Source organism: Carcharhinus amblyrhynchos, chromosome 28, assembly GCF_965287045.1.
Source record: "Carcharhinus amblyrhynchos chromosome 28, sCarAmb.v2.hapA, whole genome shotgun sequence".
Classification (NCBI taxonomy): Eukaryota; Metazoa; Chordata; class Chondrichthyes; order Carcharhiniformes; family Carcharhinidae; genus Carcharhinus; species Carcharhinus amblyrhynchos.
This window is the reverse complement of record NC_137351.1, coordinates 29883100-29910506: the sequence shown is the minus strand read 5'-3', so window position 1 is coordinate 29910506 and position 27407 is coordinate 29883100. Positions and strand designations below refer to the sequence as shown.

At 44.3% G+C, this 27407-nt stretch overlaps 1 protein-coding gene across 1 annotated transcript in view; it reads right to left on the bottom strand.

Moving 5' to 3' along the window:
* The window catches only part of adamtsl3 (ADAMTS-like 3), a 548277-nt gene that overhangs the window by 176178 nt on the left and 344692 nt on the right, over positions 1–27407 (bottom strand). The window contains exon 9 of the mRNA XM_080214139.1: positions 15418–15575. Coding sequence (XP_080070265.1) covers positions 15418–15575 — 158 coding nt within the window. The remainder of the gene's footprint in view (positions 1–15417; positions 15576–27407) is intronic.

Below are 27407 nucleotides of genomic sequence, written 5' to 3'. Positions count from 1 at the left end.
GAGCAGGAAGAGCCTCTCCACCTCTATCCTATCCATCCCATTCATCATCTTATACATCTCAATGAGATCTCCCCTCATTCTTCTAAACTCTAACGAGTACAAGCCTAGTTTATTCAGCCTCTCCTCATAGCTCAACCCCCTCAACTCCGGTATCAGCCTCGTAAACCTCCTCTGCACTCCCTCCAAGGCCAAAATATCCTTGCGTAAGTGCGGCGACCAAAACTGCACACAGTACTCCAGCTGCGGCCTCACCAATGCCCTATACAGCTGCAGCAAGACCTCCCTACTTTTATATTCAATCCCCCTCGCGATGAAGGCCAGCATCCCATTCGCCTTCCTGACCACCTGCTGCACCTGCAAGCTGGGTTTTTGCGACTCATGCACAAGGACCCCGAGGTCCCTCTGCACCGTCGCCTGCTGCAGTTTTTTGCCATGACTTTGACAGAGACCAATCCAGCCAGGACACCAGAATGTTGACAGAAACAGAAAATGCTGCAAAATCTCAGCAGCTCAGACAGCACCTGTGGAGAGGGAGTGGAACCAATGTTTTGAGTCTGGATGACCCTTCGACACTGGGCTTTGCTGCGATTTCTGAGTTCCCACTCATGCAGATGGTATAAGCTGTACTCATGTGGCTATCAAAACTCCCTAGCAAAATGCTTCCACTATATAAATGTATAGCTGGTCTGCGAGCGTGGAACATCACGATAATAACGTGGCTGTGAGGATAACAGCTCCAGTACACTGAATTGGGAAGATTGTCACACTTATCGGTGAGTTTATCAGATGTTGAGTGGATAATGGTCAAAGCAGTCAGGACCTCATGTGATTTTCAACTCTTTGAATGAAAACCTTGCTGGATGACAGAGAACATGGAGTTCCGGTACGTCTGAACCTTTTCTATGTGATAGAATATCTTTGCTTGCTCACCAAGCCTTCACTTTCAACAAGGAGACGGCTGTACACGTGTCTCAATCTTACACAGCCATTATCTAACATTCCACAGCCCAGCAAAGCAAGAAAATGAGCTCCCTCCCAGAAATACACTTTACTGTAAGGATGAGGTACAACTGATACCAGAATCAGGTTGGGAAAAGGCGCATGGTGTAGTTAGTTGGAAGCTACAAAAGTGACCAGCGGCACATGAGAGTGAGGTGGGTGATATGTGGAGCGAGGGGCATGATATCACACATGACTGACACCAACACAGCTGATCATAAAGAGGCATACACAAGAGGCGATATGAAATGGGTGTACTTGTGGAAGATACATACATGTTAAACACCCATGCCAACAATGTGATTCTAACATTCTTTAATCTTCCTAACCCTACCACTACACCTTGGTGCCAGCTGGACATCCACAGTGGAGGTGGATACAGCCTGCTGACTGCTACACCCTGCTCTATGTGATGACAGGTATCCTCTGGAGGCCCAAGGCCTGGAGGGTCCCGGCCTGCTTTGCGTATCCCGCAGTGGGGCAGGTGTACCCTCCTCAACCGATGGAGCTGATTCTGATGGGGGTCATAGGAAGAGGAGATTTGGATTAGCTGGAGTCACCTGGGTGGATGGCCTCAGAGTGTCCACCTGCTGGTCATCCTCCCTATAGATGCCTGAGGACCCTGGTTTACTCTTCCAGAAGATGGGGCAGCTGCAGTGCAATCTAGGTGCCCACCTCTTCTTTCACAGAGGCAATGGATGCCACCAAAGGCTTCAGCGAGGGAATGCTGCTGTCGCAGTGCAGGACTGATCTCCTGGACCCAGGTCTCCATGGCGGTATCATCTTATTATTAATGTCGACCTCAGTGCATTGGCATCGCTATCACCCTAGACAGAAGTGGACAGACTCCTCCATCATCCATTACAGTCTGAAGGATGCTGCTTACATCCCTTCCTGCTCTTGCTGCAATTGTCACTGCAGCTCCAGAAGCTGAGGAAGGGCTGAGTCTACACACTCATTATCTGAATCGGACGCCCCACCATCCTGGCCAATCCTCCAAGTGCCGGATACCCCAGACATCCCTGCCTCTCCCTGCTTTAGGCCGGGTTACGTGCTGTGCTCACCAGAATCAGTTCTAGAACGAGGCCTCACTGCAATGTGTGTCCCACGGAGCGTGTGGGTGACAGGGTGATGGGCCTTCTAGGGTGTTGTCCTCAGCTTTCTCATCTGAGCTCAGGATGAGGTCCTGGACGGCTGAGGATGCTGGGCACTTGGCAGAGGTGCTTATGAAAGAAAGCTGAGATGATTAGTGCATGACAGAGTATGGTTGTCTAAGAAATGAACAAGGGCAGGGTCCTCACTTGAGTGACTGTCACCAACGTCTCCATCATGGCAGGAATGGTCCATGTCCATTGCTCCCAACTCAACTGCTCTGTTCAATGTCTGTGAGGACATTAATGTCAGCCCCCTCTCCCAACCACATCTTCCAGTCTGGGACCTCTCCCTCCAACTGTGCACAAGCTTCTCCTGCATAAAGGTAGATGGAGAAATTGTGACGTGAACACTTGCCAAGTCTGATGATAATGATGCCTGCCTTGTCTGGATGCTGAGTGAAGCCATGGACAGGATGAGATCATGAGCTCAGCCTTGGAGGGAGTACAGAGAAGGTTCACCAGGCTGATACCGGAGATGAGGGGGTTAGCTTATGAGGATAGATTGAGTAGATTGGGCCTGTACTCATTGGATTTAGAAGGCTGAGTGGGGATCTTATAGAGACTTACAAGATAATGAAGGGGCTAGATAGGGTAGAGGTACAGAGATTCTTTCCACTTAGAAAGGAAACCAGAACTACAGGGCACAGCCTCAAAATAAGGGGGGGGAGGTTGCAGTTTAGAAAAGAGTTGAGGAGGAACTTCTTCTCTCAGAGGGTGGTGAACCTCTGGAATTCTCTGCCCATTGAAGTGGTGGAGACTACCTCGTTGAATATATTTATGTCACGGGTAGATAGGTTTCTGATAGACAGGGGAATTAAGGGTTATGGGGAGAAAGCAGGAAAGTGGAACTGATCCACTTCAGATCAGCCATGATCTTATTGAATGGCGGGGCAGGCTCGAAGGGCTAGATGGCCTACTCCTGCTCCTATTTCTTATGTTCTTATGAGCTGCACAAGATATGAGGAGTTAGCGATGTGAAAGCTTGTGTGAGAGAGTGAGTGGAGATGTCCTTTGAGATGCCCCCGAGTGGGATCCCTGTGGAGTGTCATCCTGCGAATGGCACTGTGGCAGCCGGGTGATGGCCTGGCTGACTTACCCTTGTGGAACGGATGAGATCATTCATCATCTCCCAGCACCGGATGGCTGACCTCGTCTGTGGAGCATTGGCACTGACTGCCTCTGCCACCTCATGCCAAGCCAGAGTGGTGGTGTTGGTGGACCTCTTGCAGCCAAAACAGGGGTAGAGGTCAGCTTAGAGTGCCAATGGAAAAATCCCGTGCCAAGGATTCATCCGCTAAACCTGAGTTACTGCTTGTGCAGCTGTACACTAAACTGTGTTCTCCACGATCTATCTCCCATGCTTCTCTTGGCGTTCTCCAAGAGCCCCATCAAGGTATTTGTTGCTGCCTCCTTGTGAATTGCAACCTCAGCTTGCCCCCTTATCAACCTGTTTAGCCAACTCACCCAATGGGAGCTCATATCACCAACCCACTTCCTTTCATGTTCATTTCACCCAAAATAGTGCCCCTCGATGTTCCCTTCACTCACAATTAAGGCCTCTGTCATTGCCAACACTATTTCCAACTGCAGTGACATCCTGGCTTTCACTGACACTTAAGTCATAGAATCCCTAGTGCAGAAAGAGGCCATTCAGCCCATTGATCTCACCCAGGCCTATACCTTGCCCTATTCCCGTAACCCCACACATCTTGGAACACCTGTGACACTTGGCTCCCAGGCACAGATACACTATTTAGTGAGGCCTCCCGGCTAGGCACAGTGGCACGGTGGTCAGCACTGCTGCCTCACAGTGCCAGGGACCCAGGTTCAATTCCCAGCTTGGGTCACTGTCTTCCTGGAGTTTGCATGTTCTCCCCATGTCTGCGTGGGATTCCTCCGGGTGCTCCGGTTTCCTCTCACAGTCCAAAGACGGGCAAGTTAGGTTGACTGGCCATGCTAAGTTGCCTCTTAGTGTCGGGGGGGTTAGTAGGGTAGGGTTGCGGGGATAGGGCCTGGGTGGGATTGTGGTCAGTGCAGGCTCGATGGGCTGAATGGCCTCTTTCTGCACTAGGAATTCTATGATTTAAGTGTCAGTGAAAGCCAGAATTTCAATGCAGTTGGGAATCTGAACTCTAGGATCCTATGATTTGCCCAGACATTAATGTTTGGCATTTAGACTAACGAACACTCATTCCAAACATCATCTCGAGAGTACTAGCATTGAGTGAAATATAACACTATATCCACTCAACAACTGTGGCTAAAGTGACCCTGTCCAATGCTTTCAGGTGCAATTCTTTGAATACTACCATCATTTTTATCTGCGTACATTTTTGTACCCATAAACAAAGAAGTGAAGGGCACAATTTGAAGTCCGGGGCTGTTACTTTCTCCATTGTGAATGTTGGCAGTGTGAGTTGGCATGACAATACTGAGCCAGTGTGTGTGTTTGTGCTGGGGTTCAGGTACGTGACACCAAACCTCCCACTCCACCCTGATTGATTTCCACGTGGAAATCAATCGACATGCTGTCCGATTGCAAGATTTCCCTGAGGTTACGATGCCCTTAGCCTCCCTTGGCGAAGTGCAATGTGAGGGCTCCGAATGTAAATCAGCCACAAAGAGGGAGATGGTTCCTGCTTCCAGCCAACCCCCAACCACCCCCCACCCCTGTAATCTTCCCACCAGCCCCCCTCCCAAACCTCCCTACGTCTCCCAATCCACTTGCTGCTTCTGGAGGTGGAGGTTGGAATGATCCTTGATAACTGGGTTTTAATTCAGCAATTTCACTGTTAGTAGAGACTATGCAGTGAAGCAGTGTGGCGCTGGCAATGTTGAAGAGTGCTGTCAGAACCATGTACATGGTTTAAAATACAGCTCAGGTTCTGGCACAGTGCAACTTCTAAATATGAACCGCAACCTTTGTAGAATTAATATCTGAGGGCCGTTCCAAGTAGACGACAATACATGTTTCTGCGTCGCTAATAAAAAAATTACAATTTCCATTAAGTAACATATAATACTCTTGAAGATATTTATTAACTGTTTTGCCCGTCTTCACAAGTATGTACAGGGGAGAAGAATGGGTTTAACTTAACAAACACTTAATTTACAAAGATATTTGATACAATTCATGCTTGTGTATTCAAAGCTCAATTTACAGTTGACTTTATTGGACCAGAAACACATAAAGGATACAAATCCTTGGAAACCCTCCGCTGAAACCCTCTCCCAGCTGTTGGATCAGCACAGTGGCACAATGGTTAGCACTGCTGCTTCACAGCTCCAGGGGCCCCAGTTCGATTCCGGATGATTGTCTGTGTGGGGTTTGTACGTTCTCCCCGTATCTACATGGGTTTCATCTAGGCACTCTGTTTTCCTCCCACACTCCAAAGCTGCGCAGGTTAGGTAGATTGGCCATGCTAAAATTGCCCCTTAGTGTATCAGGATGTGTCGGTTAAGGGAATTAGTGGGGTAAATGCATGGGGTTACAGAGATAGGGCGGGGGTTGGGTTGCGTAAGGTGCTCTGTCAGCGACGAAATGGTGTCTCTTTGCGCTGCAGGATTTTATGAGCTTCATCTTATGGCGCCACTCGACCCAAGAACGAGGACTTTCCCATTGTCCGCCCCTCGCCTGCTCCAATTCCCATGGTGGATGGGGCGATAGGTTTCCGGCATATGATTCTATCTCAAACTCCTCCAGGTTCAATAACACTTGGGAGGAGCAGTGAGGGCGGCACAGGATACACTCTGTGGGTAAAAGACATCACTAAGGGTGACTCAATAGCAGCACCACTGAATGAGCTGGTTGAGTTTTGAAATATTGGCCTTTGTGGCCTGCCTTTCCGAAAACATCGCATCTGGCAGCGTGTATTTAAAGAGGAAAGTTGATCAATTGATTGAAAAATGTGGCGTACCACTTGGAGAAAAGGCTATTTTTAAATCCTTCATAGGATGTGGACCAGCGTTTACTGCCCATCCCTGATTGCCCTGCCAGACCACTTCAGAGAGCATTTAAGACGGCACTGAGCCACATGTAGGCCAGACCATGTAAGGACGGCAGATTTCCTACGCTAAAATGACATTAGTGAATCAGATCGATTTTTTAATGACAATTGGCAATGGTTTCATGATTATCAGTAGACATTTAATTCTAAATTTTAGTTGAATTCAAATTTCACCATCTGCCATGGTGAATTCAAACCCAGGTCCCCACAGGAATACCCTGGGTCTCTGGATTACTGGTCCGGTGATAATACCACTGCGCCACTGACTTTCCTGCCTTAACATTCCCTAATTTATTGCTGCATCTTAAATTCTCACATGTGGTCCAATGTTAGAACATAGAACAGTACAGCACAGTACAGGCCCTTCGGACCTCAATGTTGTGCCGAGCTATGTCCAATCCCAAGATCAAGCTATCCCACTCCCTATCATTCTGGTGTGCTCCATGTGTCTATCCAATAACCGTTTGAAAGTTCCTAAAGTGTCCGACTCCACTATCACAGCAGGCAGTGCATTCCACACCCCAACCACTCTCTGAGTGAAGAGTCTATCTCGGACATCCCCCCTATATCTCCCACCATGAGCCTAGTAACAGCTACATCCATCCGAGGAAATAGTCTCTACGCATCCACTCTATCAATCCCTCTCATCGGCTTATAAATGTCTATTAAGTCGCCTCTCATCCTCCTCCACTCCAAAGAGAAAAGCCCCAACTCCCTCAACCTTTCCTCATAAGGCCTACTCTCCAAACCGGGCAGCATCCTGGTAAATCTCCTCTGCACTCTCTCCAATGCTTCCACATCCTTCTTATAATGAGGTGACCAGAACTGCGCACAATATTCCAAATGTGGTCTCACCAATGTGGCTAACTAGTATCTCGTAACTGTTAAAAACAAATCCACTCAGCCATCGGTGCACCTTTCTAAGGTGAGGAGCCTCAACCTGGCAACAGGCTTGGCGCCAGGGACATGAAAATGACCGAACCCACCAAAGCTAGACACTCTGAAGCCGTGACAGGCAACACAGTTGCAACATGCCTCAGGCACGTTGAGTCTTTCCTGAACCCTTGCCAAGCAAAGAGAGGGATACCAAGGCCAATTTGTTTTTCTATATTGTGGGCATATTGAAAAATGTAATCAAAACTTGCCTTTGGGTACAACAATTTTCCAACAAAGCCAAGCCTTGGCTGCTCTGTGAGGTCAACTATTCAGGTATATTGAGAACAGAATTACAGGAAACTTTGAACGGAGTCCAGAGAATGCAGTCATCATTCTTATGCATGTATTATGTTTGTTGAAGCTGCCAAACGAAACGATCAGTGTCTGGAATTTGAGAATTCACTTCAGTTCAAATTATAGTCTGCCTGAATATATTTGAAATGTGCTATTCTCCTACACTGGCACATTATCTTTTGATTGTTCAAAAAACATTTCTGTTACCCGTGTCAATTTTGGTTGGAAAGTAAGTGGCTGTGAAATTTCACCTGTCCTCGGGTTTCTGCGCAAGGGTATATCGCGTTTCAAGATGTGCAGAGAGCTCACTGCTCCCTTTGTTTCGCCGAAACTTGCTTCCAGTCGACCATAACACATGGGAGCAGAAGTAGGCCATTCGGCCCATCGTGTCTGCTCTGCCGTTCAATGAGTCACAGCTGAGCTGACGTGCTAATCCTCAACTCCACTTTCCCATTTTACCCCCATAATCATTAATTCCCTTACTGATTAAAAATCTCTCTATCTCAGCACACTTAATAATCCAGCCTTTCTAGCCCTTTGCAGTAAAGGATTCCACAGATTCACTATTCACTGAGAGAGGAAGGTCCTCCTCATCTCTGTGTTAAATGGGTGACCCCTTACTCTCAGACTATCCTTTCTGGTCCTGGAGTTCCCCACCACCTTGCCGTACTTCAACAATTTCAAACCAAGTGTGGCTGCATAATCCTCATAGAACATAGAACACTACAGCACAAACAGGCCCTTCGGCCCACGAGTTGCGCCGATCACTCTATACCTACTAAGCCATAGACCTATCTATAACCCCCAATGCCATTAGATCCCATATACTCATCCAGAAGTCTTTTAAAAGACCCCAGCGAGTTCGCCTCCACCACCACCGGCAGCCAATTCCACTCACTCACCACCCTCTGAGTGAAAAACTTACCCCTAAGTAACTTACCCTCTGTACTTGCTTCCCTGCACCTTAAATCTGTGTCCTCTCGTAGCGACCATTTCTGCCCTGGGAAATAGCCTCTGAGAATCCGCCCTATCTATACCTCTCAACATCTTATAAACCTCTATAAGACCTCTCCATCCAACCTCTATGGATGGAGAGACTCATGGAACCAATGTCTCTCTCCATCCATCCTTTATGCAACACTAACATCATAACATAATAAATACTAAGATAAAAGCAAAATACTGCTGGAATCTGAAACAAAAATGAGAAATACTGCAAAATCTCAGTAGGTCTGACAGCATGTGTGGAGAGAGAATACAGTCAACATTTCAAGTCTGGATCACACTTTGTCTTCAGTTCTGACAATCAACCAGACTCAAAATATTGGCTCTGTTCTCTCTCCTCAGATGCCGTCAAGCTTGCTGAGATTTTCCATCATTTTCTGTTTCTGTTAACATAATAAATGATGGCCCCAGTTGCGCTGCATCCCTCTTGCCAGGGTCTGGTTCCCAAATCCTGAATCGCCCCAGGGTCTCATTCCTATCCTAGTCACCCTGAACCATCCACATGCCCCCAGTCTCTTTCTTTCCCATTTAGCCCAGGCCCAAAGCTATCTAACACAGAATTCTAGCAGCTTAAAGTGAAAGCTCATGCTAATTCTGGCTAATAACCCAAAATGTACATCAGGACAGAAAGCCTTTTGGATACCAAGGAGGCAAAGGGATAAGGGATAGTGTGAGAAGGTGGAGATATAGTTGAGGATCAGTCATGATCTTGTTGAGGCTGGCTCAGAGAAGCAAATGGCCTTCTCACTCAAGCTTCTATTTGCCAACATTCAAATGAAGGTGGCAGATACAACCTTCAAGCCACAGCCAATGCATTTTATCCCAGGAAGGTCAGCTCTCCCCATTCCTTCAGCTCCAAGGAGAGGTCCCATCTTTTATTTGGCTGAGAGTCAGAGCCTTAAGTCACACTCCAGACTGCCATGAAATGAGAGGAAAGGAAAATAAAGAGACACATAAAACCACAAAAATTATGGGGAACGTACAATAAGTCAGGATACAGGTAATGAGAAACCTATAGAAAGGGGGAAAAGCAGAGTGGAGTGCAAGTTTGCAGCTCAGTCTTCATACAGTGGAAAATGTTGATATCTACAGAGTACAGACTGAAAATTGAGGGGGAATTGTTAGGGTACGAGATCAGAAATCCCAAGGTACATTATGAGGTGAGACTAGACCCCAACTATTTGCAATTTTGACATTGTGAAGATAAATTGTTTCACTCCAGGTGTGACTTTGTTGACACACTAGGAAGCATTTATCAGTTTAACTGTAACAAATGAATTAGCTTAGCATTTAGCAATGGAACAATAATTAAACATGACAAGATACAATACTTAATGACTAACCTATCCCTATTACTTCCAATTTAAGCAATATTCCTCTTATAAACTTCAAATCCCTAATCAAAATCAGTTAGCAACACACAGGATTACGTGCTTGTGCTTGTTAACAGTCCTGGAGCCTTTTGAACAATTCTGAAGAAAGAGAGAGAGATATCTGTCTTCCAACAGCCCCAAACAGCAGTTTCCAGAGAGGGACAGACAGAAAGTCACCTCTTGCTTCTTTCAAGGCCATTGTTTTCAAATAAAAAAGAAACAAGCTTAACTCCTCCCATTAACTCACGACTCTCATCGATCAATGTAACTAAAACGCTACTCTGAAACCCCAAAGGAAACATGAGTGAACACAAATACATAACTCTGTTTAGACAAACACACCATTAGCTAAACTTGGTCTTTATCCTGTATTTTCAACATTTGAGCTGCCTGTTGCCCAGACAAATTGACACTATGTAAAACAGAGCTGAATTTTAAACATACCCCTCACAAGAAACGTGGTAAAAATACATTTCTTAAAGGTGCATTTTTCACAGAATAAAACGTTGAGAAAAAAGAAAATAGATGTTAGAAAGGACGCAAAAATAACCGGCAACACAGAATGGCTACCGGACAATATTTTTCAATTCCATGTGGTTGCGTTCATGGAACATTGAGACCAGAGGCCTTGGTGACAAGGGAAATGAAGATTTTCTGATCTTTTTTCCATTGCACACATGATAAGGAACAAGAACCAATTTCTTACCATATGCAGATATCACGAATGAAAACTCAAAGTTGCAAGTTCGCATTATAGCAATATTATGACAACAAAGCTATTCATTGTATCTGTTTCAAATACTACATATCCAATTTATATTTCATTAGGATTCAGCAAGACAAATTAAAACATGTTTATACCAGAAACTCAAAAGAAATTTTGAGTGTAACAAGATCATTATTTTTGCACAGTCTCCCTGTGTCTGCGTGGGGGTGCTCCAGTTTCCTCCCACAGCCCAAAGATGTGCAGGTTAGATGGTTTGGCCATGCTAAATTGTCTCTTAGTGCCAGGGGAACTAGCTAAGCTAAACGTATGGGGTAATGGGGATAGGGTCTGGGTGGGATTGTGGTCAGTGCAGATGGGCTGAATGGCCTCCTTCTGTGCTGTAGGATTCTGTGATTTTACAGAAATCTCACTTGGGGGTAAGACAAGCGTATTTCATTTCCTTACTGTAGCTTTTCATTTGTTTGGTTCTGCTAAAGTGCACACCTAATGACATTTACTTGTTGCAATCTAACTTCTTAGAGTGGAATTGTAGCATTGGAGAAGTTAATTTTTAAAAGATCATGATTGATGCGGGTTTCAACCATTACTAGGGACGAAGCTCTTCAGCCAAGACTCATTCAACTTGTAGGACCACCTCACCCCCGCCCTCCCACACACACAACAAAAAAATTGAGAACTCTATTCCAGCCTTTGCAAACACAGAAATGTTTAACTCAGATAGCTGGCAGACAATCTGAGGACCAAAACTGAATCTTTTTTTTAAAGTGGTAATGTTAAAAGGAACCAGTCCAACATTTCTCTGCCTATCAAACTCGAGGAAATTGTATAACTGACACAAAACGTATGAACAAGCCAATCTTGCTAGACGTACCTGGCTATTGAGTGTTCAATGTGAACACACTAAATTTTAATGGACGCTGGATTCACTTACAGGAGTTGGACCCTCTCTAGTGTAATAACCCAACAGCACGAAGTGAAGCGAGCACAAGTTTTACTCTTTAACCATATTACTTCATCGGAAAGTTGGCACAGTGCATTACATAGTTGCAACACCATAAAGCAGATCTAATCAGATCACAGAGGCCAGGCTTGATTGATTAGTTCAGACACAGGAACCCTGAGACAGTATTTGAGCCACCAACTTAGCCAACTGTGAGTTTATGTAACAATATTCAAGAGAGTGAGCTATTTTGGCTGGCTTACGAGGGAAAATAGGCATCCAAAGTTGGATGAACTAAAGAGTATTCTTTGTTTAAGAGTTTACCTTTTTATCCCCGTCACCTTTTCGCTACCTCCAATGTTGCCCCAGTCAATCATTCCAAGATTCTCCCAATGTTGCACACACTTAATCCAAAACGGCTCCATTAACTGCCAGCCTGCTTTAGTATCATGCAGGAGCAGCACGATTATTAGGGATTGTGGCAATGGAAGCTTCTGCAATGATGGCACCGAATGTGGTTTCCAAAGGAATCATTTTTGATTCGTCATCTTCCATCTAGAAGCAAAAGGGCAGCAGATACAGGGGAACACCACCACCTGCAAGTTCCCCTCCAAGCCACTCACCATCCTGGCTTGGAAATATATCGCCGTTCCTTCGCAGTCGCTGGGTCAAAATCCTGGAATTCCCTCCCACATGGACTGCAACACTTCAAGAAGACAGCTCACCACCACCTTCTCGAGGGCAACTAGGGATGGGCAATAAATATTGGCCAGCCAGCGATGCCCATGTCCCACAAACGCTGAAAAAATAATTACACTTCACAATGCTCGGTGAACATTATCCATTTTACATTTTTTTACTCCAATATTCCCTTTTGGTGCACTGCATCAGCTATGGACAGTACAAAACAATGTGTTCCGTGGTGTATTTGACTACACAGTGCCTACCTCCCTCAATAACATCCACTTGAATATCGAACGCGATATATCATCAACTCCTTTCTGAAGGATGAATGCAATGCTAATCTGTATTTACTCAACTTGATTTCCACGTTTACAACATAATTGGGGAAAACTATTTCTCGCAATCCTAAATCTCAAGCTTGTTAATGAGAATTCTGTGTTTACAGTGGAATCAAAAAACCTACTTTTGTCCATGTCATCTCTTCCTCTCAGCAGTTCAATGACTTGGATTACATTTCCCTTCAACTTTAGTTCCTCCAATGAAAGGAACCTCAATGTTTTGCAACTTTTATTTTAGCTTGGACAAAATAAAAAGTATTTTTATTTAAACTAAAAAGCCCTGGTCTCAAGTTGGTCATTTTATTCAGAACCCTTCCTGAAAGTCAGATGTCGAACATTGTACACAAAATTCCAAATATGTCCTCAAGATTGCTCTATCTGAGGAGAGTAATTTCTGATGTGTAGTGTCTGGGAGCTGGGTTTGATTCTTCCTTGTGATAACAACTCAATCAAGTTTTTGATGGATGGGTTGAGAAAGAAGAACCTGTTGATGCCCTTGCAATTTCCTAAAGCATTTGATATTTTTGACGTATAATTTCTGTTATGTAGGGAAACAGTCAACTGACAGAAAAAGTCCTACAGTGACAATATAGGAAAATGGTAAGTTAATCAGTTTTTGATAATGTTATTGAGGGAGGAATGTTGGCCCAGCAACCCAATCTCTGATCATCGTTTATGTCCACTGAACAGGACCTAAGTTTAAAGTCTCATCTGACAATGCAGCACTTTTATCGTGTTACTTTGAACTATCAGCCTAGATTTAGGGTGGCATGGTGGCACAGTGGTTAGCACTGCTCAGCACCAGGGAGAGGAGCTCGATTCCGGCCTTGGGTGACTCTCTGTGTGGAATTTGCATGTTCTCCCCGTATCTGCCTGGGTTTCCTCTCCAGTTTCCTCCTACAGTCCAAAGGTGTGTGGGTTAGGTTCATTGGCCATGATAAACTGCCCCTTAGTGTCAGGGGCATTAGCAGGGTGAATACGTGGTGACACAGGGATAGGACCTGGGTGGGATTGTTGTCAGTCCAGGCTCGATGGGCTGAATGGCCTCTTCTTGCACTGTCGGGATTCTATGGTCAAATGCTCAAGACCTTTACGTTACAGGCAAACAGTGCTACAAGCTGACTATGCACAATTTCCTTCTCTACCTTAACTGCAGCGGGTGGAAATCTATTGATTTCCATTCCAGTGTACATTAGATTGCATTGCATTATTCCAAAATTCTTTCTTCAATCTGCTTCATTGCTCTAGACATTTTTGAATGCCAAATAACTTCATTATTTTTGTTGCCACCATATTGTTTGATATCGCCTGTAATGGTTTTTTCATTTGATTTATTATTGTCACATGTATTAGCATGTTTTTTGCACGCTATATAGACAGAGCATACTGTTCATAGAGAAGGAAATGACAGCCTACAGAACGCAGTGTTACAGTTATAGCTAGGGTGTAGGGAAAGATCAACTTAATGCGAGGTAGGTCCATTCAAAGGTCTGACAGCAGCGGGGAAGAAGCTGTTCTTTAGTCGGTTGGTACCTGACCTCAAAGTTTTATATCTTTTTCCTGACGGAAGAAAGCGGAAGCGAGAATGTCCGGGACACGTGGGGTCCTTAATTATGCTGGCTGCTTTGCCGAGGCAGCAGGAAGTGTAGACAGAGTCAGTGGGTGATGGATTGGGCTACATTCACGACATTTTGTAGTTTCTTGCCGTCTTGGGCAGAGCAGGAGCCCATACCAAGCTGTGATACAACTGGAAAGAATGCTTTCCGTGGCGCATCTATAAAAGTTGATGAGAATCGTAGTGGACATGACAAATCTCCTTAGTCTCCTGAGAACGTAAAGGCGTTGGTGGGCTTTCTTAACTATAGTGTCGGCACAGGGGGACCAGGACAGGTTGTGGTGATCTGGACACTTAAAACTTTGAAGCTCTCAATCATTTCCACTTCATCACAGGGGCATGTTCTCCTCTATGCTTCCTGAAGTCGATGACAATCTCCTTCGTTTTATTGACATTGAGAGCGAGATTATTGTCGCTGCACCAGTTCACCAGATTCTCTATCTCATTCCTGTACTCCGTCTTCTCATTGTTTGAGATTCGACCCACTACGGTGGTGTCGTCAGCAAATTTGAAAATTGAGTTGGAGGGGAATTTGGCCACACGGTCATAGGTGTATAAGGAGTATCATAGGGGGCTGAGAACACAGTCTTCTGGGGCACTGGTGTTGTGGATGATCGTGGAGGAGGTGTTGTTGCCTATCCTTACTGATTGCTGTCTGTGGGTTAGGAAGTTCAGGATCCACTCGCAGAGGGAGGAGCCGAGGTCCAGGCCATGGAGTTTGGAGAGGAGTTGTGTGGGAATTATGGTGTTGAAGGCTGAGCTGTAGTCAATAAATAGGGATCTGACATAGGATGTCTTTGTTATTTAGGTATTCTAAGGTTGAGTGCACTATGATGAGTGGTTTATGATGATTACTGGCAGTATTCTCACTCAGACCATTTCAAACAGTTTAAACAGCAGGATATTTGAGTTCGAGCCTGCCCAAACCCCCTGCTCAAAACCCCAACTCAACACCTAATCACTGCCCTGTGCCCAAATTCCATTATATTCTCTTTTCTATCGCCAACTCAGTTTTGGATACAGCTAGCTAATTTGTCATTAACTTTGTGAACTTTAGCCTTCTTTGTCTCTCAAAAGAATTCTGTCAGCGCCTGCTGAAAATCCAACTAAATTTATAGAGCGTCCAGCCCTTGTCCTCTCGTTTGCTTATTACTTCCAAGAACTGCACAACACAGGTGACATGTGTCCCATTCCAGCTAAATCCTCCTGACTGCTACTTCCAGTTTCGATATTCTTTAGATTGATATCAATTGATGTCAAGATTGAAGCATAACTTTGAGGGTGGCGGTTGCACAGTAATTTATTATTTGTACGAGTTAACAAATATCAAAACTTCCGTAGTTACCTTAATAATAAAATCTGCGCCCAGTGGCCCCTGTATCTTCAGAACTTCTTTATCAGAGCTTTTCTGAAACTCGACTGTTGTATTCTCAATGACAAACATTCCTGACGCATTTAGCATGTGATCTCCTTTATGCCCTTGTAAGGTTTTCGATTCGATATCTGAAATAAAGTTGATTCAGAGAGTTATATATTTGAGGCTTTCCAACATGTTTGACATCGTAAATATGGAAATGTTATTACACAAATACACTAACAGCTACATCCTTCTAAATGTGTTCATGGAGAAATGTTGACTCAAAATTCAGAGATCTCAAGCACAGTATGTGGAATGCTGGGTTACTCATCGTAGCTTTGGTTCTCTCTTTTTTTTGCAAGTTAAACATGAAAAGTAAGAGCAGCAGTAGGCCATTCTGCCCTTCGAGCTTGCTCCGCCATTCAATAAGATCATGGTTGATCCTCCATCTCATCACCATTGCCCTCGATGTCTTTAGAGCCTAGAAACATATTTCCTTCAATAAATATATTTACTGACTTGGCCTTCTGTGGTAGAGAATTCCATAGGTTTGCCACCCTCTTGAGTGAAAAAGTTTCTCGTCATCTGAGTCCTAAATACTTGCCCTGTATCCTGAAAGTCTGACCCCTTTTTAGAAATCCTACCCCAGGAAATGACAACCTTGCATCCAGTCTGTCCAACTCTGTCAGAATTTTGTACATTTCAATAAGATCCCCTTTCATTCTTCTAAACTCTAGTGAATACAAGTTTACTCAACCCAATATCTCCTACCACAATTCTGCCATCCGAGGGATCAGTTCAGTGCTCACATATAATTAAAAACACCACCTCAAAATGGGCGGATCGTCCAAGCACAATGTCTTTTTACATAGAAACTAGAAGCAGGATTGGGCCATTTGGCCCTTCGAGCCTGTTCCACCGCTCATCTTGATCATGGCTGATCAGCGAATTTGGAGAAATTCTTCCATTCTGATTAATTGTGTGGAACAATGCGTTCTGAACATGACTCGTTTTAACCACTCAAAACACTGAGATTGTGAACACAAGGCACAACACATATCAGGGAGTACTAACTTGGAAAAGAAGCATGCAGGGATAGACTGGGTGCAAGTTCTTGCATGCAGATAACATATTTTAAGGAACATAGTCTACAGCCATATATTCTATAACCAAACTTGCTCATGTGTTAAGTTTCTTCAAATAGAAATATACCAACCAGTCGTAAAGTTCTTTGGAACCACATGACCAGATTACTTTGACTATTACAGTCCTATAGTGTTTCTTGTTCTGTCTTTAACACAAGTTATGCTTTTGAATATTTGTAGGGTATTTCAGACAGCTGCTTTGTGGACAGATTGGAGGGTAGCCCTGTATGTTTTAGCCCAAGAGGCAGCAAATGTACAAAAGAGGCTTTGACCTATCTATTGAGAAAGAGAAAAATATTTATTACCTCAATCTCCAAATATATGTTAAGTGATGGTTAATCCAAAGGTTTTATATCATGGTAAACTTATATTTCCTCTGAGGAAAAAAGCAAAGCTTTTCCTTCAAGGGATTAGCTGGTCTAGAAAGACTAAGAGGCGTAAATTCTCGTCGAGGTTAATTTTAACCTAACTTGTTGAATAAGAAACTGATGGGATGGGTTTGCTCCCCCCATTTTACACCCCTTCATGCCATTCACATTTTAATTTCCAAAATTTAAATAGACAGCCCGTTTAAACCTATATTATTCCTGCTGGGATAAAATTAAAATCGCACCCTGTTTGAGATCATAGAATCCCTACAGTGCAGAAGGAGGCCATTTGGCCCATCAAGTCTGCACCGACTTCAATCCCACCCAGGCCCTATTCCCGTAACCCCTCATATTTACCCTGCTAATCCACCGAACAATAGGGTCAATTTAACATGGCCAATCAACCTGCACATCTTTGGAGTGTGGGAGGAAACTAGAGCACCAGAAGGAAACCTACACAGACATGGGGAGAATGTGCAAACTCCACACAGACAGTGGCTCGAGGACAGAATTGAACCCGGGTCCCTGGCGTTGTGAGGCAGCAACGCTAATCGCTGTGTCACCCTTACAATTCATATTACAGTCGCTGTGAGCAGGGTTCAAACCTGAGCAGGGAAAACCCATTGGATTTCAAGTCCAACGTCTTAACCACTCAGCAATCATAGCAAAACTTGAACAATTTAAGATTTTGTTAATATTTTGGGCTACTTAAAAAGAATGTAAAATCTCACGTCATTTAACTTGCGCTGTATCTCAATTTAGATAACACAAGATTGTGCGTAAAACTTCGATTTCTTGAAACAAGTGACTAAATCAGATGATTTTGTTTGGCTAAGACAACGAATAGCGTTTAAGAGCCACATTTGCCCATTCGCAACTTGTATTCATATGGCACCTTTACTGTAATAAAGTGTTACAAGTTGCTTTGTTAAAGCAAAGTTTGATATCAAACCCTGTGAGGAGATGGTTGGCCAGATGGCCAAAAGCTGGGTCAATGAGGCAACATGTTAAAGGAGGAAAGAGGTAGAAAAATAGGTAGGTTTTAGCAGCAGACATTCCAAGGCTTGGGGTTTTGGCAGCTGTAGATACAGTCATCAATGGGATGTAACTTTTTTATGTGCCTCACACATGCAATTGAAAACTACAATATAAACATTTCCTATGGAATTTGGAATATGAAAATGTCTGGTTAGCTGTCAGCCTTCCCCATCACGCCTGTAGGTGATGTTTTGCATAGGCAATCTCATTTTAACTTGATCAGTGAGCTGTCACAGATCCTGTCGTGTCCGGTGCAGGCTCTAGAGTACGCTGATCAAAGCTCCCTTCTGTAGGAGCAGCCTTTTCGGTTGGAAGTAAATTACGTTTGCACTCTATTGATCTCTGTTCGTCAAGTTCTGCGTTCCACTCTGCTGAAGCGGCCATCGGGTTCCCACGGACTGCACGACTGATTTTAACTGAGGGGTTGACTTTAACTGCCTGTGCCTTGTGTAAACGAGTTGGTAGCAAGCTGAAATGTAAAGTCTGGCTCTCGTCAGTTAGTTTCCACTGGCACTGCCACGTTTAGCCTGGTCCTGAGAACAGCAGCTGGAACACCTGCCTGTTTAGGGCAGGGTGCCACTGTGAATATGCAAGTTGGGGGTCGAAGTCGGAATTTTTGTTCTGCTACTGTGCCCCATGGTTATCCAGGCGCCAGTGTAACTTCTGCTCACAGACCTCAGTCAGACACCAATGTAAATAGAAAAATAGAATCTGATTATCATCTGACCGTGAACAATGCCACATGCAATTATATATCAAAAATCCCTTTAATTCAGTTTGCCAGAACAGTGCAAGAAATTTGGAATCACACAACTCCCCAACCCCCTTGGATTGAAAGGATTGACAAAAGTCTGTTTTAAAATCCCTCACATCGCAGCTTCAAGGTTTCTGCTAACAGCCTGACTTTCTAGATGACACTGGGGAGTTTGGAATTTGTTGGGTTTTCCCGACTGACAATCCTGCTAAATAACAATTCACAAGGCAAAATTGCAACAACGTGAACTCTGAGAGATCCGAGCATGATAACATTTAAAATTAAACCAGAATCAGTGGGATACTTCACACCCCCAATAGCTTACACTTATCACCCTCACGCGCGCATTTCAACTGTTTATGAAGGTTCACATTTGAGGTTTTTCCAGATGTAAGGAGTGCTGCTAGGGAAAACTAAGTTGGCCCTCTTATAATATGTGCGGTCAACAGGAAATTTTACTTTTCATGTACAGTATCTGTCAATGCACCAGAATTAGGTAGGTGCAAAATTCCAAGTTCAATTATTCCTGAAACAAAATCAAGTTTTCCTCTGTAACTGGGCGGATAAAGGAGTGGCAAGCAATAATATCTTCTCTGCTTCATCTCACAAAGCATGGCACAGTGTTACCGCTGCTGCCTCGCAGGGCCAGGGACCCAAATTCAATTGGACCAATTGATGGGCAACACGACAGCTCAGTGACTATCACTGTCTGCTGTGCAGTTACAGGGACCCGGGTCGGATCGCCGACTTGGGTCGGTGTCGGTGGGAGTTTGCACGTTCTCCCCATGCTTGCGTGGGTTTTCTCCGGGTGCTCCGGTTTCCTCCCACACCCCAAAAACGTGCTTTTAGGCAGATTGGTGTTAATAAGTTGTCCCTAAGTTGGATCTCCCTTAAACTGGCGCACATATAATTCTCTAAATTTGCACCCCTTTATTGTGGAGTCCCTGAGATGTAGACAAAAGTCGTAGGTAGGAGGAGGATTGGAATGAGGCACCCACTGAGTGTTAAAATGGGCGGCGTGGGCTTGTAGGGCCAAAGGGCCTGTTTCCTGTGCTGTGTTGTTCTTTGTTCTTTGACTGACTACCTGTGTGGGGTTTGAACATTCTCCCTGTGTCTGCATGGGTTTCCTCTGGGTACTCAGTTTCCTCACACAGCCCAAAGATGTGTAGGTTAGGTGGACTGGCCATGCTAAATTGCCCCTTAGTGTCGGGGGATTAGCAGGATAAGTACATGGTGTTACGAGAATAGGGCCTGGGTGGGATCGTGGTCGGTGCAACTCAATGACCTGTTTCCTCCCACACTCCAAAGATGTATGAGTCAGATGGATTGGCCATGCTAAATTGACCCTAGTATCAGGGGGTCAGCAGGATAAATATGTGGGGTGACGAGAATAGGGCCTGGGTGTGATTGTGGTCAATGCAGACCCAGAAGGCCGAATGGCCTCCTTTCCCACTGTAGGGATTCCATGGTTTTAATTTTTAGTGTGAGCGGAAATTGAAGGGAAAACATGAATATGAGTTCATTCTTTATTTTTATGATTGTCACAAGTAGGCTGACATTAACACTGCAATGAAGTTACTGTGAAAATCCCCTGGTCTCCACACTCCGGCGCCTGTTTGGATACACTGAGGGAGAATTTAACATGGCCAATGCACCTAACCAGCACGTCTTTCGGACTGTGGGAGGAAACTGGAGCACACAGAGGAAGAACGTGCAGACTACACACAGACAGTGACCCAAGCCAGGAATCGATCTGGGGTCCCTGGCACTGTGAGGCAGCAGTGCTAACCACCGTGCCACCCGAGAGGCTGGTAGGGGATAGAGGGTTGTTGCCATGGCTCCCAGATTACAACCTTGGCGTATGCTTGTCCTGGGAAGTATCCCCATATCTCCGTCATAGTTTTTGTAAGGATGGAGAGTGTGATTCAGCCTGGTGAATCTACACAAGGTTGGACTTTGATCTTGGTGACCCTGCCACCACTCTCTAAAGCCTGCTGAGGTCCTGCACTACCTCCTGCTGTGTACTTCTGTCAATGTCAACGCCCAGCCTGGGCTAACGGTGACTCGCTTTGATGCTGCTGAAGCCGGTTTGATCTCAGTTTCCGATCCCTGTTTGAAATGTGATCCATGGGCCGAGCTGACGAAATGATTTGCTCCCTGCACCTTTTTTTTCCAGGGCTCAGAACGAGAGCGGCAACCGCCTGCTTTCATTCACAAGACTATTTCTCTCTTCCAGCTCCTTCCAACTTGCGGACTTAAAAGTTCAGCACACTTAGCTTTCCAGCTGAATCCGGAAACTTCATAATGATTGGTGGAGTTAGCTTCTCAACTCCCCTCCCCCAGCCCGCCTGTTTCCTGAGTAATCAATTCCTTTAACATGAGCTCTACCTTATGGGAGCAATTTAAAAAAAAAATCATCATTCCTGCAATTTCAGCCCTGCAGTTCAAAGCATCTGACTGGTTTTGACATTCTTAGCTCTTGAATGAGTTAATATTCAATAAGCACATTTGTATTAATTGGTTATCTTTGGATCCTAATGATAACCTTGCTTGCTTTGTGATGTATTAGTCCATTATGAACTACTGGACGCACAATACCCAAAGCTGCACATCTCCAGTAATTCAAGATAATTGCAATTATATTGGCAAATTTAGGCCGTTGAACTTTAGGACTGTCATTTGTCATAGTGACACAAAGCTTCTTAAAGAGTCAATCCTGGGAATGAATCCCAGAAAAACTTTTGGCAGAAGAGAATATTTAATTTATTCGGACAGAAGGAAAGTGAATGTCCTTCTTTATGACTGGCCTACTGTAGACTGAGATAATATATTAACCCATTCTCGAACGCTTTGCTTTCAGTTGTATACAAGAACTATGGGCGGAATTCTTCAGCCCTTCCTGCTGGCGGGATCTTCTGATCCCACCAAAGTTGACCCCCCCGCCACAGTGGCATGGGCGAAAAATATAAATTGCCCTCAACAGGACTGGAAGATTGCGCCACAGACCAGTGGCGAACCGCCTCCATTGTGGGAAAACCCATCCGGGCAGCATTGGGGCTGGAGAATTCCACCCTATATTCTCTTGCCATTGAAAATAGTGTCACAAATCCTTTTGAAAGCAATCTTTGATTTGATGATTAAAAAAACCACAGTGTGAAACTGGCGCTGATAGTCGCTGTTCCCAAAACTGTGATCAGTGCTCTAGGGAGGTGGTCTGTTGTTTCATTAATCATCAGTCACAGTAATGTGAAGGCTGACTGTACTATTGAAATCCACTGAGCTAATCTGACGGAAATCAATCGGATGTATCAACTTCAGATGCACTCATTTTCTTAGAATTGGAAAATTATTTTTTTTTCCCTTCTTATGGAGTCATATCCATATACACATCTTACCCAGGTAAATGTCTAAATGCTTTTCAAAAGACAAAACTGTACCCGCCTCTACTATTACCTGTGGCAGCTTGTTCCAGACACTCACTACCCTCTGTGTGAAAGAATTGCCCCTCTGGAACTTTTTGTACCTCTCCCCACTCACCTTAAACCTATGTCTTCTAGTTTTAGATTCCTCTATCTTGGGAAAAGATGGTGACTATCTAGTTGATCTATGCCCCTCATTATTTTATAGGCCTCTATAGATCACCCCCCCCAGGTCTCCTACGCTCCAGGGAAAAGAGTTCCAGTCAATCCAGCCTCTCCTTACAACTCAAGCTATCAAGTCCCAGTGGCATCCTAGTAAATCTTTTCTGCACTCTTTCTAATTTAATAATATCCTTTCTATAAATAGGGTGACCAGAACTGTACACAGTATTCCAAGTGTGGCCTTACCAATGTCTTGTACAACTTCAACAAGACGTCCGAACTCCTGTATTCAATGTTCTGACCAATGAAACCAAGAATGCTGAATGCCTTCTTCACCACTCTGTCCACCTGTGACTCCATTTTCAAGGAGCTATGAACCTGTACCCCTAGTTACTTTTCAATTTCCTTCCTTCACCTTTCCTCCCTCTCCTTCCAGTAAGTTAAGAATTGTTCTGTCTCTTTCAGGCAAAGCTGCTATTCAAAAAGGAGGTGTGCAGATGTTAGATACGGTGCCTGTGACAATGTGCTCACCCAAAGGCAGACCTCATTCCTGTCTTGTGTACTGAAGGAGGGAGGCTCAATAATGAACCATAGGAAAGCTTTTGTGAGAGATCTGTCTGAGGGCATCACTTCTCTTTCACTGGAGGCAGAGCAGGTGAAATGTTCCCAGAGGTACGAACTACATGACTTAGTTTGATTCATTATTGTAAAAGTATACAGTGAAAAGTATTGTTTCTTGTGTGTTAGGCAGGCAGAGCATACCATTCATAGAGAAGGAAATGAGAGAGTGTAGAATGCAGTGTTACAGCCATAGCTAGGATGTAGAGAAAGATAAACTTAATGTGAGGTAGGTCCATTCGAAAGTCTGATGGCATCAGGGGAGAAGCTGTTCTTGAGCTGGTGGTACGTGACCTCATATCTCTGTATCTTTTTCCCCGATGGAAGGTGGAGGAAGGGAATTTGTGCGTGGAGTCTTTAGTTATGCTGGCTGCTTTTCCGAGGCAGCGGGAAGTCAATGGGTGGGAGTCTGGTCTGAGTGATGGACTGGGCTTCACAACTCTTTGTGGTTTCTAGTGGACAGAGCAGCAGCCATACCAAGCTGTGGTACAACCAGTAGGAATGCCTTCAATGGTGCATCTGTAAAAGTTGGTGAGAGTCGTAGCGGACATGCCAAATTTCCTTAGTCTTCCAGAAGTAGAGGCGCTGGTGGGCTTTTTTAACTACAGCGCTGGCATCGAGCAGCCAGTACAGGTTGTTGGTGACCCGGACACCTAAAAAAATTGAACTTCTAACCCAGTTTTACATTGTCTCAGTTGATGTAGGCAGGGACATGTCCACCACTATGCTTCCTGAAGTCAATGACTATTTCCTTCATTTTGTTGACATCAAGGGAGAGATTATTGTCATCGCACCAGTTCACCAGATTCTCTATCTCATTCCTGTGCTCTGAATCAACATTGTTTGAGTTCTGACCTACTATGGTGGTGTCATTAGCAAACTTGAAAATCATGTTGGAGGGGTATTTGGCCACACAGTCATAGGTATTAAAGGAGCTTGGTAGGCAGCTAAGAACACAACCTTGTGGGTGTTGAGGATGATCGTGGAGGAGGTGCTGTTGCTTATTCTTACTGATTGTGGTCTGTGAGTTAGGAAATTCAGGATCAGTCACAGAGGGAGGAGTTGAGCCCCAGGCCACAGAGTTTGGAGATGAGTTTCATAGGATTAATGGTGTTGAAGGCCGAGCTGTAATCAGTAATTAGGAATCTAAGATAGGTGTCCTTGTTATCTAGGTGTTCCAAGGTTGATTGCAGGGACAGGGAGATGGTGTCTGCAGCGGACCTGTTGTGGCAGTAGGTAATCTGTAGTGGATCCAGGTGGTCCGGGAGGCTGGAACTAATTCATGCCATGACTAACCTTTCAAAGCACTTCATAATGATGGATGTCAGAGTCACTGGCCGATAGTCATTAAGGCACACTGCTTGGCTTTTCTTTGGTATCAGGATGATGGTCATCTTCTTGGAGCAGATTGGGACCTCAGATTGTTGTAAAGAAAGGTTGAAGATATCTGTAAATACCCCTGCCAGCTGATCCACGCAGTATCTGAGTGCACGTCCGGGTACCCCAGCTGAGCCAGTCGCTTTCCGTGGGTTGGCCTTCGAGAAAGCTGCTTTGGCTTCCGCAGTGTGACTTCAGACAAGCTCAAAGTTGCAAATGCCAGACTTTGGACTGACTTGGCGAACTGAACGCAGGCATCATGAAAGCTGTGAAAGCGCGTGGGAAAATTCTTTATCAGGCAAACTGTAGGTTATTTCTAGTTAGCCTGCAAAACTCAGCTAACTGCCTGTCTCTCACGCTTTTATCTGCTTTTCACAGCTTGCCTGCCAACCAGACATTACCACTGCCGAGATTAACATTTTTCACAAGAGCTATAGATTCACAAAATTCTACAGTGCTGAAGGAGACCATTCGGCCCAATCGCGTTTACACCGACTGTGTGACAAGCTAGCATCTTACCCAGGCTTTGTCCCCATAACGCCTCGTATTTACCCCGCTAATCCCCCTACATATATTGGGACGCTAATCCCCCTACACATACTGGGACGCTGTGAGGACTTCATTACACACATAATTGTTTTAACACTATAATGTATTTTTTGGGTTGGGCTATTCTGTAAAGTTGATTATGGTTTAGGGCTATCATTATAATTTTATAAATCATAGAATCCCTACAGTGCAGAAGAGGTCATTTAGCCCATCACGTCTGCACCGACTCTCGAACAGAATATCTTGCCCAAGCCCTCTCCCCCACCCTATCCCTGTAACCCCACAAACTTCCCATAGTTAATCCAACTAACCCACACATCTTGGAACGCTAAAGGGGCAATTTAGCGCGGCCAACCCACCTAACCTGCACATCTTGTGGGAGGAAACCGGAGCACCCAGAGGAAACCAGAGCACCTGGAGGAAACGTAGCTTAGAAAAGAAAACAGAACTAGAGGGCACAGTGGGGGGGGGGGCGTTTAGAATGGAGTTGAGAAGGAACTTCTTTACTCAAAGGGTGGTGACTCTCTGGAATTCTCTGCCCGTTGAAGTGATGGAGGCTGCCTCGCTGAATATATTTAAGTCACGGGTAGATAGGTTTCTGATAGACAAGGGAATTAAGGGTTATGGGGAGAAAGCGGGAAAGTGGAACTGATCCACTTCAGATCAGCCATGATCTTGTTGAATGGCAGGGCAGGCTCGAAGGGCTAGATGGCCGACTCCTGCTCCCATTTCTTATGTTCTTATGAAACATACACAGACACGGGGAGAATGTGCAAACTCCACACAGACAGTGACCCAAACCAGGAATTGAACCCAGGTCCCTGATGGTGTGAGGCAGCAGTGCTAACCATTGTGCTGTTCCCCCAACTATGTATTTGGTTTCTCACAATGGAGAAGGAGAGAATGCAACACTGAATTACAAAAATGCCTGTCACATTTAGGGAGGAAGATGAGGGAAAAAAAGGCACAAGACAAAGAGAATATACACAAAGAGTAGGAGGAAATAGTTAGAAGGCATAGGTTTAAGGTGAGAGGGGAGGGATACAAAAGGGTCCAGAGGGGCAATTTTTTTTTCACACAGAGGGTGGTGAGCGTCTGCCAGAGGTAGTAGTAGAGGCGGATACAATGTTGTCCTTTAAAAAGCATTAAATATTTACATGGATAAGATGAGTTTAGAGGGATATGGGGCCAAATGCGAGCATTTTAGGGGTTTTAAAAAAAAGGGGCAGCATGGGTAAGTGGGCCGAAGGGCCTGTTTCCATGCTGTAAATCCCTAAGACTCTATGAAATGGGAACATAGAGCATTGAGTTTTAAATAAAAGAATCACTGAGAAATGAAACTTGGATTTGAATCAATGTTATAATATATAATTATTTTAGCAATTAGTGTAATTATGTTAACACAGCGTATTGTCAGTTTTAAAATTTATTTTTATGCGTACATGGGATATGGGCGTCGCCGGCTAGACCAGCATTTATTGCTCTTGCCGATTAGCACAGCTTTACAGGCAAATTAAAGTGAAGCAAATGTGTAAACAATAAAAGACCTATATTAGAACATAATTTACCCGAGGTTTTCTTCAGGGACACCAATAATTGGAGGGCATTTCAATTTGCAAAAGCAAAAAAAAACTGTGGAGATTGCAACTTTAACAATAATTCTGTGTATGAACATGTCCCTTCAGATGCTGGAAGTACGAAGCAGTACAATAGCAGATACACACCGGATCTCATTACACTGGGAACTTGGAATCAGCGAGGAACTCAGCGGTTTTCAAATTTTCCCCATGATACAAACCCCAAAACAGTGTAACTCTGTTATAATAACTGGCACTGCTACCTCAGCCTGGCCACATGATCACAAAAGCACCATATTTACAGATACAAAAATGTTCTTGAAAAGATTGCTTCCATACTCCTTTTACACAACTGCCAAATAAAGTGGCCAAATTTAGGGAGTTACACGAAACCAGATGATCATATTATAAGTATTTACAAACATACACATACACGCCAGTAGGAATGTGCGCTAGTTGATCAGTATGTTCTTCTAAAACACACATATACATTCTGTCAGGGCTTTCAAACAAAAAAATTAGTACAAGTGTAAACCAAGATAGTTCACATTTGTAGAATTTGATCACTAAAGCACGCATGTTGTAAACATTATTCGATTTCACGGGATTTTTTAAGAAGGCCTGACTACGTTGCTGTTATAAAGCAATATAACCTCTAATTCCAAACATTTCTCACAAAGAAATGTGCAAAAGCCAAAGAATGAAAACAGCAGAACATAAACCACGCAACCAATAATATTTTCCAATTATTTTTTCAGCTGCAGGAAGTAAATGCAGGAAAATGGGATTAGTGCGCCTTCACGGGTAGATATTGTTGGTGCAGACTTGATGGGCCAAAGGGCCTTTTCTGCACTGCATAATTCTGAAGACAGACCCCAGAAACTACAAGAAGTGATCAAACCCGACCAATAAAAACAAAATGACCCAACATAAATGTCACTTTTTCCAAATACCCAAGACTGAAAATATTT